The sequence below is a fragment of the Ursus americanus genome, chromosome X (assembly GCF_024610735.1).
Source record: "Ursus americanus isolate L20-20 chromosome X, mUrsAme1.1.p, whole genome shotgun sequence".
Classification (NCBI taxonomy): Eukaryota; Metazoa; Chordata; class Mammalia; order Carnivora; family Ursidae; genus Ursus; species Ursus americanus.
Window position 1 is genome coordinate 35,768,227 of NC_142164.1, and position 13,950 is coordinate 35,782,176.

General features: G+C 42.9%; 1 protein-coding gene across 1 annotated transcript in view; it reads left to right on the forward strand.

The window, feature by feature from the left end:
* Positions 1-13,950, forward strand: part of TRPC5 (transient receptor potential cation channel subfamily C member 5) — a 141,293-nt gene that overhangs the window by 79,083 nt on the left and 48,260 nt on the right. Inside the window, exons 3-4 of the mRNA XM_087860260.1 lie at positions 11,493-11,829; positions 13,192-13,331. Coding sequence (XP_087716386.1) covers positions 11,493-11,829; positions 13,192-13,331 — 477 coding nt within the window. The remainder of the gene's footprint in view (positions 1-11,492; positions 11,830-13,191; positions 13,332-13,950) is intronic.

Genomic DNA, 13,950 nt, shown 5'->3' on the forward strand with positions numbered 1-13,950 from the left:
ACCTCTTGTATTTTTATTTGCTAAATCTGGCAACCCTAATTATGAGTGCTGCCTTAAATCCCCCTGGGGGTGTTACCTAATATACGCTACAGATGGCCTATTATTGTTCTGAAATCTGACAAATTTAGAATTCCAAAACGCATCTGGCCACAAGGATTCTGGAGTAAGTACTGTGGATCTGTGAACCTGTAGCATCCTCCCAGCACTGGGCTTGGAACTGCCCAAGACACCCAGCTCTCAAGGACTTATGCCATCAGAATTGGTTGCCTCTTTGGCACTCATTATATTTTGCCCCTGTCCTAGTCCATGGGCCATTAGCTGACCTGATCACACCCCATCGGACTTCTTATTTGGCTTTAGTGAGTTTCCAGGCTCTCCTCTTCAATTGCCCTGACATGCTGTTTACTTGTTCCCTCCTAGGTGAGAAGTTTTCCAAGACAGCCTCCTCTTTCCTTCTAGAATTCCCCTCTTGGAAGTGGGAAGTGTGCTCCCACCGCTCTCTGCTGCCATCCCATGGCTAGAAAAAGCCACTGCATTGGACTTAATTTTGCGGCGCTAAATGCTTTCAGAGCATATCATCTCCAACAAGGGAGAATTATAACATCTATCAGGAAACCCCATTTAGCAAATTCCCACTGCTGTATATACATGCAAATGGGAAACTATATTTTTAAAATATGCATCTAAAACCGAGTTTTCAGCATCTAGCCTCACCTTCCTTCAGTTAGTTCAAGTTAGTGAGCCTTAGCTCGAATTTGAAATTAGAGGTATGACTGCCAGTTGACTTATTTTATGAGTCTGAACTTCTTTTGCCATTGATATAGGTAGCCTGGTTCAGGTACCAAGTGCACCAGGTAACTGCAGCAACAGCCGGATGAGTACAGATGTCTCAGTAATCCCTGGGTAAACACCGCACCTCCTTCTTTCAAAAAAAAAAAAAAATCGCCAAAGATTAGTGATCAATCGTTTTAGACAGAGATTACATGTAAAATGTAGGGGCCACTTTGAATTATGACCTGGGCCTAATCTACTTGCCAAAACCTATTTCTTCATCTCAAATTTCTGCTGCTGTGGTAAAAAGCTGAACCGCTTCATAACAGTACGGCTCAGCAAGCTCACTGTAATGGCTGGGAAGGAAGGTGTTTTGCACATTTTGTCCTCTTTGGAAAATTTTGTATTGCCCTTGATTTCCTTTTTGAGCATTTTTCTCCTCATCAGAGCCCAGCTGTCAAGACAAACCAACAAAACTTGTTCTATCTCAGATCATTTTTGCTGGCTGCCTTTTTAAATACACCCTTACACACAACTGGACTCTCTTTTAAAGAACTGACATCTGAGGTGATGAAAGCTGGGCCTCTTCCATTGTGTAGCCACTCACTGAGAGAGCAGAGGAAGGTTCTAGAAAGAGCAGTATATTTTTTTCTAACCACGCAGAAAGGCCCTTAGCTCAGAGCCTGCCATAGTTGGGAACTCAAGTTTTCTTCCCCATCCTCACCTTCTCCCCTTTCAGATTTTCTTTTCCTCCAAGTGTACTAAAGGAAGAAGTGTTTACAGTGTAAGGCCCCCAGTTTGAAGTCAGCTGCTCTCTTTTGGAAAACACACAAAGATAACTCAGTGTCAATTAGTTCAGGGAACAACAGGCCTGAGCTGCTTAACAAATCTTTGAATGTTAAACATAGGTCAAGGTGACCTTTCTTCTAGTCTCATCCACTGCACTTTATACATACCCAACAGTCTAAAATCATGTGCAAATCACCAGTGAGGTGAGTCAATGTGGGACTGATTTGTTTTATCTTGATCTGATTTTTCTCTTGCTGACAGCCTCCCTGGCATAGAACAGAGTGGACTGTGGGAGTTAGGAAAGATTTTTCTCCTCTGACCACATTGCCCATCACTAGGGGAACCACTGAAAACTCAACTGCTACTGGCCTTTTTTTTCTCTGCCTCACAGCCTGGTTTCCTTCTCAAGAGTCTGCCCTTCACCCCCAGATCCTCTGCTCCTACTGAGGGATTTCCCCTCATTTTCCATTGTCTTGTCAGAGACAAGGTCTTGGCCACTAACCAGGGAAGTGTATCCTGGCTCACTACTCTTAAATGAGCACTCACTATAGTGCTTGACGCACAATAAGCACTCAAATGTTCATTGTTGCTGTTATCATTAGTATTTAACCTCTCTGGGTGCCAGTTTTTCTCATCTGTAAAATGGGTATAAATGCAGTACCAACCTCCTGGGTTGGTTCATACATATAACATGCTTTTAATTTTTTTTATTTTTTTTATTTTTTACCTATAAGTCCGAAATTATTTTTATTTAATTTTTTTTAATGATTTTTTATTATATTATGTTAGTCACCATACAGTACATCCCCGGTTTCCAATGTAAGGCTCGGTGATTCATTAGTTGTGTATAACACCCAGTGCACCATGCAATACGTGCCCTCCTTACTACCCATCACCAGCCTATCCCATTCCCCCACCCCCCCTCCCCTCTGAGGCCCTCAGTTTGTTTCTCATAGTCCATAGATAACGTGCTTTTAAAAGTATCCAAAACACAGGAAGTTCTATGGACATTTAATCTGTGGCTAGTATTTAATTATTAATTAAATAGACATTTAATTATGACTAGTATTAGAGAAAGACCTTGTGGGTATACAGAATATGAGGTGAAAGAGAAGTGTGTGTGTGTGTGTGTGTGTGTGTGTGTGTGAGAGAGAGAGAAAGAGAGAGAGAGAGAGAGAGAGAGAGAGAGAGAGAGAGGACTGGGGGAGAAAAAGTTCCATTTGGGTTATGAATTTGAAATGCCCACTAGGCAGTGAACATTCAGGACTGAAGTTTAGCAGGAAAGCAGAGAAAAGAACTTTCTCACTTTTACAAGTGCAGTAAATGTCTGCAAATCCCTCTGGGCTATGAAATGTCATACAACATACAAAATTGTCCCTCCCCTTCAGAAGCTTACTGGGGTAAGAAAGCCAAGTCATGGGCTCTACATAAAAGTTAAGTGTAATCAGAAGGGGGAATGAAGCATGAGAGACTATGGACTCTGAGAAACAAACCGAGGGCTTCAGAGGGGAGGAGGTGGGGGAATGGGATGGACTGGTGATGGGTAGTGAGGAGGGCACGTGTTGCATGGTGCACTGGGTGTTATACGCAACTAATGAATCATCGAACTTTACATCAGAAACCAGGGATGTACTGTATGGTGACTAACAATATAATAAAAAAATTTTTTTAAAAAGTTAAGTGTAACACGGGTCAGGCTCTAAGAGGTACCTCAAGAAGAAGCAAAGTGGTCTGGCCTTGAGGAGGAGGGATCGCCTCTGGCTGGAGCAATCAGGGAAGGCTTCCAGAAGGAAGTGAGATTCTCTGATTTAAGGATTCTCTGTAGCCTTTCCTTCTGACTCCAGTGCCTGCTGATTCTCCCTTCTCTGAATGCCCTGAAGTCCTAAGTTGCTGTGCCTTATAACAATGTAGTCAATTTTTCCTAATGCTAAATGGATCCAGTTTGAACAACTGTACTTTATTCTGACCTTTCTTTTTATGAAGTGGTGCTAACAGAAGAATCAAAGGGACGTGGGTTTTTTATCGCGTCCTTACTTGGCAAAATCTCCCGATCTGGAAGGGAGTAGCCTTCACCAGTCTGTGGCCACCAACCAGCTGAGAACCTGACACTCACCGTCTGTACCACTTGCACAAGCATCTGAATACAAACATGACTGTCCTAGAACTTGATTCATGGGAGTTTAGCTGGTCCACCCATGAAAGCCTGCACGCCAGAATCACTGTGGGTCTCTCTTGTTGTGAGCCTCTCCCCACACACCACCCAGAACTGGACACAGAGCAGGTATACAGGAATTCTCTTTGAAACGTCGAAATTGAATCACGTTGAGCTTGCATTCCCTTAGCAATGAGCAAGTCAAATTCTGTTCTGCTTTGGGTTCAGCCTGTGAATCAGGCACTAAAGCCACGTGATTATTTAGACAGCTGTAGGAACAAGAGTCATCGTTCTCCTCACTGAATGAATGAAGTCAGGGCTCTGCCGAGATGAAATCGAAACAGCTTTGCTAGTGGTCTGGGGAGGGCCAGGCTGTCTCCAGTAGAACCAGATGTTATTCCTATCAGGAATTACTCTTTCAAGGGGCAAAGAGCTATTGAGTCCCTCCATTTACAATGCAGCTTTATGTCAAAGGAAAAAAAACAGGGCTTTTGCAAAAGTCCTATACAGTAAGGAAAAAATTCATTTTCAACCACTGCCCAAGAGCATTGGAGAACTGAAGCATCGTAGATTTTTAGAAATAAAAGAAACTGTACCGAAGGCCCTAGCAGGTTTGTGAAGAAAAGATCTGGACGGTTGTAAAGGGGTGTTGTCTCATACAGATCTGGCCTGGGGTGGCTAAACCAGGAAGCTAAGATCTTCAGCATCTTCTCCCCCGCTTCCCTTCCCCCATGTCCTTTAGCTCTGGATTTTCCCTCTTGCCTTTCTTAGCTGCCACTCAGGACCCCAGACATGGGCTTCTCACCACTGCAGGCCCCTTAAAGGTAACTGGCTAATATGATACACCGACTTAAACTGTTATTTAGTTAATAGCTTTATATGTTAACACTTCCTAAAAACATGAATATGATTTTTTTTAAAGATTTTATTTGAGAGAGAGAGAGAGAGGATGAACAGGGGGAAGAACACAGGGAGAGGGAGCAGCAGATTCTCCCATGAGCAGGGAGCCTGATGTAGGGCTTGATCCCAGGACCCCTGGGATCATGACCTGAGCCGAAGGCAGATGCTTAACCGACTGAGCCACCCAGGTGCCCTGTAAAAACATGAATATAATTTCAACACCTTGACCCAAAGCAATAAGTGACAGGAGCATTTCAATCACTGTGGCCAGGCCAGTGGGGACAATACTGGGAAATTCAGCTTTCTGCAGGCCTCAGCTCATACCGTCCATGGACTGCCCGAGTGAGGTGTTGAAGGGCTTGGTCTATAGCGTCAGCCAAGTCAGGGCTCCAGTACTGGCCCCACCATGTACCACAAATATGATCCTGGGCTCAGTTCTATCATCTGTGAAAGGAGTATAATGCTAATATCTGCCTTTAGGGTTATTCTAAGGTGATGCATGTGAAAATCTGATACAGGGATGCCTGGGTGGCTTAGTCGGTTAAGCATCTGCCTTCAGCTCAGGTCATGATCCCAGGGTCCTGGGATCAAGTCTCATATCAGGCTCCTTGCTCAAAAGGGAACCTGCTTCTCCCTCTGCCTCCACTCCCCCTGCTTGTGCACGCTCTCTCTCTCTGACAAATAAATAAAATCTTTTAAAAAAAGAAAATCTGATACAACGTTTGGTACATTATAAGAGCTCAATATATGGTAGTTAATCTATGTTAAGAGTAGTTCCTCATTTCAACTTCCAGGAGGCTTAACTACCACACATCACCCCGTATATACACTAAAGAAAGCAAGCTTTGGAAAGAGAGTATTCCACCAAGGTTCATCCATCACATACCTATTTATTCAATCACTCATTTAACAAATATTTATTCAGTGTTAACCTTGTGCCAGGCATTTAGCAAAATCCTAGGAATATAATGGAAACTAAGACATGCTCCTAGTCCTTGAACAATACCCAGCTCTCTGGCTTTTAAGAAGCTGTCATACTGCTCAAACTTTGTTGTTTGTTTTTAACCGCCAGAGGAGGAAATTGGGAAAGGGCTCTATCCTTTGCACTAAGCTACAATCCAACAACCCAAATACAATATCACCTTCCCATGAAAAGTTAAAAAAGTCACAACAAAGGGATGGTGGAGTAGGAACTTCTGAAAATCCACTCCTTCAAAAAAGCAACAAGGCATAGGAAAAATATTCCAAATAAACATTTTCACAATTCTGAAAATTAACCAAAGGTTTGCAACAACCAGAGGAGCATGTATTCAAGAAAAACAGCTGAATCTTGGTAAGTACAGTGAGTTTTGTGATATTTTAACTTGCCTGTTCCTCTCCCCCTTTACCCAGCCCCACAGTAGTCTTGAAAACCAACAGCCTTGGAACCACAGCAACTGTGAAAAGTAACATCTTGGCATCTTCACCACTGGAAAGTAGAAGATTGGGTTTGGAGCTCCCCCAAAAGACCTGTCCCCAGCAAATTATCATTATATGACCTGTCGGGCAACTGGCTAGAAAAGCTCCATTTACAGAGCTTGTGGTTCTGTGATCTTCCTCTGAGCCAACAGCCCTTTCCCTAAGGGCATTTGCTGAAAAATTCAGCAGCAATTGTTCCACATCGTGGCTGCCTGAAACAGTGCATAGCAGTCGAGGCAAACAATAGGCTTAACAAAAAACAGTCTGAATCCAGAAATATATAAAAAGAACTGTACACCATGACCTAGCGGAATTCATCCCAGTAGTGTAGGAGTGATTCACATAACAAAATCAATGTTTAACATCATATTCATAGAAGTAAGGGAGAAAAACACACCTAATCATTTCGATTAACATAGGAAACGTATTTGACATAATCCAACACCCTTTCAATATAAAAAAAAAAACAACACTCAGAAAACAGATTTGAACTTCCTTAACCTGATGAAAGCCATCTATGAAAAAAGCCACAGCTTATATCACATTTAATGGAGGCCAACTGAAAGCTTTTCCCCTAAAATCAGGAACAAGACAAGGAGACACTTATTGATAAATGGAATAGAATTAAGAGTCCAAAGTAGACCCTTACATTTATGGTTAGTTGATTTTCAACAAGGATGTCAAAACAATTTAATGGGGAAATAATAGCCTTTTCAAAAAATAGTGCTGGGACAAGTGGGTATCCACATGCAAATGAATGAAGTTGGACCCCTTTCTCACACAATATGCAAAAGTTAATTCAAAATGGATCAAAGACCTAAATATAAGAGCTAAAGCTATCAAACCCAGAGAAGAACACCTAGGTACAAATCTCTGTGACTTTGGATAGGGTGATGGTTTCTTAGATATGGCAGCAACAGCACAAGCAACAAAATACAACACAAATTGGACCCCAACAAAATTAAAAACTACCACTCTAGTCTCTGTACAGTTTGGCTCTAAGTGCAATCAAGTGTACAATGCATACACACTTTGCTGTTTTTCCTGCAATCTCTCCTTCTGAGGCATTCTTGAAATAGAGTAGAGATTGATTAAATAACCTGTCAAATTTGAACTTCAGTACGCAAACAGGAATCAGGACTGTGCTTTCAAGGCTCACAGATGTTTTGGGCTTCGATACTACATGGTGGCTTAACAAAAACGTCCTTTATAATATTCTAACTGCAGTTTGTTCTGCCAGAATCCACACCACCCTACACTACTCTTGTCAGATGTAAAAACAGAAAATGAAAACCTGTCCAAACTTTAAAATTACCATCTTCAGCCAAATTGAAAATCAGTGCAGAGGCAGTGAAGATAGAGGTTGGATGGTAATATCCTTTATTAAAAGAAGCTTCACCTCTGCACTTTTGTGTAAGGGAAAGTGATTTCTGGGGTCAGGGTTCTTGAGGATACGCGAAGGGAAGTCCCAGGCAGCCATAAAGACCACTGCTGACATGGTCCAGATATTTGGTCTTGGCAGCAGCAGGGAGTCATATCATAGTACAGGGATTGGCAAACTACAACTAAAGCGTTCATTGGCACAGGGCACCTGGGTGGCTCAGTCAGTTGAGCATCTGACTCTTGATTTCAGCTTAGGTCATGAGATCAAGCCCTACATCAGGCTCTGTGCTCAGAAGGGAGTCTGTTTGAGATTCTCTCTCTCCCTCTGCCCCTTCCCCTGCCTCTCTCTCAGATAAATAAACAAATCTAAAAAAAATCAAAAATAAAAATAGTTTTATTGGCACACACACAGCCACACCCGTTCATTTACACATTTACTTACTGTCTATTGCTGAGTTTGCACCAAAACAGTTGAGTAGTTTCTACAGGAACCATGTAGACTGCAAAGCCCCACATATTTACTCTCCGGCCTTTTACAGAAAGTTGTCAACCCCTGCTGTAGAACATCAGTCCATCAGTCCAGCTATCTCTCTATTCAGGGTCGCACAGACAAATCTAACTCTGAGTGCATCTCCGTAAACCTGTTCTGGCTTCAGTGCTCCCACTCTCAGTTGATGACACTAATAGCTACCAATTCACCCAAAAGAGAAGTCCCCCTCCCCTTTACACTCAATCCCCATCTATTACTTCTCTCCCCATCCATCACCACATCCTGCCACTTCTTTCCACCTCCTCACAGCATTTTGCATCTGAGTACGGCTTTCCATTTCCACTGCCACTACCTTAGTCCAAGTTACAATCACCGTATACCAGATTCCTAACTGGTCTTTCTACCTCGAGTTTTGCCCACTTTCTGCCTCCCATTCATCTCCCACTCGATCCCCAGAAGGATTTTTCTAAAGTCTAAGTCTGATCCTATCATATGCATAATAATATCCGCAGCTATGATGGAATGAGCCCTTACTATGCACTAGGCATAGTTCTAAGTGCTTTGTATGTAGTAAGTGATCTTTTTTCCAAGACTTATTTATTTTATTTTTTTAAAAGATCGTATTTATTAATTTGAAAGAGAGAAAGCAAAAAACAGAGCATGAGCAGAGGGGGAGGGCAAGAAGGAGAGGGAGAAGCAGACTCCCCACTGAGCAGAGAGCCCGACTCCGGACTCGATCCCAGGACCGTGGGATCATGACCTGAGCTGAAGGCAGACGCTTAACCAACTGAGCCACTCAGGCACCCCTATTTATTTATTTGAGAGAGAGGGAGAGAGAGCACACGCATGGGGGGGCAGGTGGGAGAGGGAGAAAGAGAATCTCAAGCACACTCCCTGCTGAGGACAGAGTCCAATACAGGGCTCGATCTCACGACCCTGAGATCAGGACCCAAGCTGAAATCAAGAATTGGACGCTCAACCAACTAAGCCACCCAGGCGCCCCATAAATGATCTTAATTCTCACACCAACCCTAGCTGGTAGATGCTGTTGTTAAGTCCATTCTTAAGATGAAAACACTGAAGAAAAAAGAGAACTAATGCAATCTAGCTCCAGCGTCTATAGTGGAGAGTCTTAACTATTCTAATACTCTAAACACACACAAATACACACACTTACACTCGCACACACTCACACACATAAACAAGCATATTGCTTATAGCTCCCTATCTCTCTCAAAATGAGTCATACTATTTACAGTACCCAAAGGTTATTATTTTAATCTTCTGTAACCCGTCTACTTCTCCAGCTCCAGCTCCTGCCATTCACAGCTTTGCATTTCAAGCTATAGCCAACCCCAGACTGCTCTCGTTCCTCATACAGGTCACGTTTTTTAACCTTGATGCCTTTAGTCATGTCATCTCCTGTACTTTGGCTGTTCACTCCCTTTACCCTCTCCATAACTCCCTTTCCTTCCCTACACTTCACCAACTTCTGCACATCATGTAATGCTCCACTCAGGTATCACCTCCACCAGGGAGCCTTGGCCGAGCAGTCCAGATTTGCTCTCCTTTTTTCTCCCATTATGCTTTGTTCATATCCATTTTAACTTTAAGCCCTTACTATACTGTTTAATTACCGCCTCTTTATACATCTTTCTCCCTCACTAGATTGTGCACTCCCAGTGCTCTTCCCACTGCATCCAAACATCTTGCTTTACCCTTATACTTTTCTGTACTTTTTTAAGGACTTTTTCAACCCAACTTCTGGCATAGGCTATAGTGCCAAGAAGAGTAGTAAGGGACTATAGGATTGTGTCTTTCTGTGTGATACAGGATATGTAAGGGATCATAAGTGTCTTTGAAGGTAAGATCACATAATAAAAACCTTTTAGAGTTTTTTTTTATTATTATTCGACAGAGATAGAGACAGCCAGCGAGAGAGGGAACACAAGCAGGGGGAGTGGGAGAGGAAGAAGCAGGCTCCCAGCAGAGGAGCCTGATGTGGGGCTCGATCCCAGAACGCCAGGATCACGCCCTGAGCCGAAGGCAGACGCTTAACCGCTGGGCCACCCAAGCCCCCCTAGAGTTTATTTTTGATAGTTGTATAATAGTAAAGTGCTTTAGGGTAGTCTAGACTACCAAATATATAATGGCTCAAATACACTAGAATCCTCTCAGTCATATAACAGTCCAAGACAGGTATTGGCAGGATAGTTCTCCTCTATATGGTCATTGACAGACACAAGCTGACAGAAACTCCTAGGTCATCCTGGGTTACCACACCCCAGTCAGCCAGAAGCAGGAGAGAACATGGAGGAACACACATGGGAGACCTCTATAAGCTGGGCCTGGAAGTACCACCCACCATTTCTCGGCAGTCCCGTTATTAAGAACTTAGTCACGTGGCCACATCTCACTGGAAGGGAGACTGGAAGGTGTAGTCCAGCTGTGTGCTCAAGGAAAAGCAAAATGGTTTTGGTGGGAAGCCAGTGCCCTTCACAGATATACTAACAGTAAAGTTGGAACTAGTCTACCTCGGGTGCTGGGTAAGTGATGGAAGAATTTTATTTCCTTTGTCCTATTAAGCTATATGTTACAGCTCTGTTTAACCTTTCCCATGGGAAGCTGGGAAATATAGGCAGTACTTAAAAACACGACTGACAGTTGAGCTCCCTATTGAGTTGCTTACCAGGAAGTGGCAGCTTGATGATGACTTGCAATGCCGATGATTCCTTAACTATTAATCACTGACACTTTGGAGATTGCCATTAAGTAAAATCCCAGCTGGGTTAGTACACAGTGTTGTAATTTGGGCCCCCAAATATTGTTTCCTCTTCTGCATGCCCAGACTTGGGAGGGTGTTAATAGATGGCAAAGCAGCAAGCTGATTCACTGCTAGCCAACCAAGAGGTGCTCAAAACCAAAGGGGAAAAGAGACACAATCAAGTAGGGAACTCATTTCTATTCTAAACCATTGCCACAGGCATGAGCTTATTCTCTGCCAGTTTGTGTTTGCCCCAACAGCACACATTTGTTGATGACCTCACGTAAGCTCAGGGAATGAGTAAAAGTGAACAAATTTGAAATAAAATATCCCCATGATTCTCTGCTAAGAGACATGGATATTCCCAGAAGAACTTTGTAAAACAGCTGCCTAGGCTCTACTCCCCAGAGATGCTCATTTAGTCAGTCTTTGGTGTGACCTGGGAATCTGAATCTTTTAATGTTCACTGGATGATTGTGATGGAGAGCCAAGGTTTGGGAACCATTTCCTTAAGATGATGGGAAGAAGATTAGGGAAGCATGCCAAAGCACAAACCCAACAGAGTGATTCTGCCTAATATATGAAACAAATAACCCTAAGGAAAATCCAGTCTCATAGCCTGACATGTAGAATTGTCTCTGGGATTAGATTCATTCATGGAAACCTGGAAAACGGGCCTCTTCTGGGGATTGGCCATTCAGCTGGCTGTAAACTAGCAGAGGTATTATGAATGTAGACTTCCCCCTGGACGTCCAAGATGCCTAACTTGTTCTCTTTTTTCCCAGTTTGTTGCTCAGCCTAATTGCCAACAGTTACTTGCCACCCTGTGGTATGACGGCTTCCCTGGATGGCGACGGAAACACTGGGTAGTCAAGCTGCTTACCTGCATGACCATTGGGTTCCTGTTTCCCATGCTGTCTATAGCTTATCTGATCTCACCCAGGAGCAACCTTGGGCTGTTCATCAAAAAACCCTTTATCAAGTTTATCTGCCACACAGCGTCATATCTGACCTTCCTCTTCATGCTCCTCCTGGCTTCTCAGCACATCGTCAGGACAGACCTTCATGTACAGGGGCCTCCCCCAACTGTCGTGGAATGGATGATATTGCCTTGGGTTCTTGGTGAGTCAAAGAAACCAGAAGCTATGGCCAGATTTCCTGCTGCTCCTGTTTAAAGAAAATACTGGAACAGGCAGAGGGACTGGCCCTGAATTAAGACATCTTCTTTTTGTGCTGTGGGAAGACCTTTATTGGGAGTCTCAGAAATGTGGTTCCTTCTTCCCCAGACCCCAGTCTCATAGTATTACATGGCCCACAGAGAGATTGGCAGTGAACCCAGGGCTTATTTCTGCTAACCTAAAATCTTCAAGAACAGGAAATTGTCTGTCAGTTGGTTTAGAAGGGAAGCCAAATATCAATCAGAATGGGTTTCAGGTAAGTTAGGCAGAGCAAGTGTTAATCAGTCTATTCAATGCCCTTCCTGTAACTAAAGAGCATTGTACCTGTTGCTTTCTTGTGGCTAGTCCACAGAATCCCAGTACTTATTCAGGGTCCACATCCTATATGACTACTGATTCCACAATCTGGAAGGGAACCTGGGAAATTCACACAATTCATGGTAAAAGTAACTTTACCAGTAGTCTCCAAGAATGGTTAGATCACATTGGACCCTCCAATGCATTACTATCCTCCAAATCCTTGCTACTCAAACTGTAATTCCCAAATCAGCAGTGTCAGCATCATCACCTGCGAACTTGTTAGACATACAGAATCTCAAGTCCCACCCTGGATCTAGGGAATCAGAATGTGCATGTCAACATGATCCCCAGGTGATTGACATGCACTTTAAAGTCTGAGAAGCACTGCCTTAGACCCCAGCCACACTTTTTACTGGTTTCTCAATTCCAATTCTCAAGAAACAACTATGTCATCAAGCAGAATTCCAAAAAAACCCCACACAATGAGAGGAGAAAGAAGAAAAGAGGATTCTAAATTATTTTCAGCCCCATTGCCTAGCGTCAGCCTCAACATCCAGTAATTCAGTTGGTGGTCAGCTAGCTCACCTCAAAACTTACTGAGTTTTCCCTCTAGCACATGGTGGAAACTAAGGACTATAGGGTAATATTGACCTCATTAGTTTATTAATGAAATTTAATAAATTTCCTACTTCAAAATGGGAAGAGGGTAGAATCAAGCACCCAAAATTGCAACAGCATTCCACTAACTATAATCACAATGCTAAAAGTGAGTAGCATCCAGAAAAGTATAACATACGAGCATCTTCAGGTAAAGCCTACCAGGTTTGGCAAGTCCACAACTGAGAGGTGACTGAGGAAAGAAAAAGAGGTACATTATTATTACCATCTCCGGGGGCTTCACTCCAGTGATCTCAATTCATTCATTGTTTCTGCCTGTCTTTACTCAGGGGAATCCTGTTTGATGTTGACCCTGTCTAGAAATAAACCTCTTGCCTCCATTCTTTAGGTTTCATTTGGGGGGAGATTAAGGAAATGTGGGATGGTGGATTTACTGAATATATCCATGACTGGTGGAACCTGATGGATTTTGCAATGAACTCACTTTACCTGGCAACCATTTCCTTGAAGATTGTTGCCTATGTCAAGGTAACTTGGAATGTTTGTCATTTTTCTTAAGCAATGATTTGGGTTACATTAAGTTTTAGCATGTGGAGCATGAAGAGTTTAAGGGAAAAGTGCCGTTGACAGTCAAATCCATGCAGGAAAGTACCATATAAATAAAGATACTTTCAATAGTTTGTAAGTAGTTTTCACCTAAGTGAAGAATACAGCAATTTACAAATGAATCTTTAGCTTCTTAAACTCTGACAGTAGAAGGGTCTTCAGCCACCCACCCACCCAGTCAGTGTTTAAATCCTCTCTACAATATCCTTGCCAAGAAGATAGTCCACCGATGCTTCCATAGGTCAGGGACAGAAAACGCACTGAATTCACAATCTCCAAAAACCTCTCTCAACTCTTGTCACTTCATTAAAAAGTGCTACTTTCTGTTTTTTTCTAATATTATTTTCCCTGCGACACATCCATTAATAATCCTTCTTCCCTGTGGGGTCGAACAGAACAAAGCTGTTCCTTTTTCTGAATAGTGCTTCCAGTGTGAAGCCACTCTCCCTAACTTGCTGAGTTGACTCTTCTCAAAGCTAAGTATTCACACTTCCCTCATGTGTTCTTCATATGACAGGTAGCGGAACCCTAGAAACTTCAC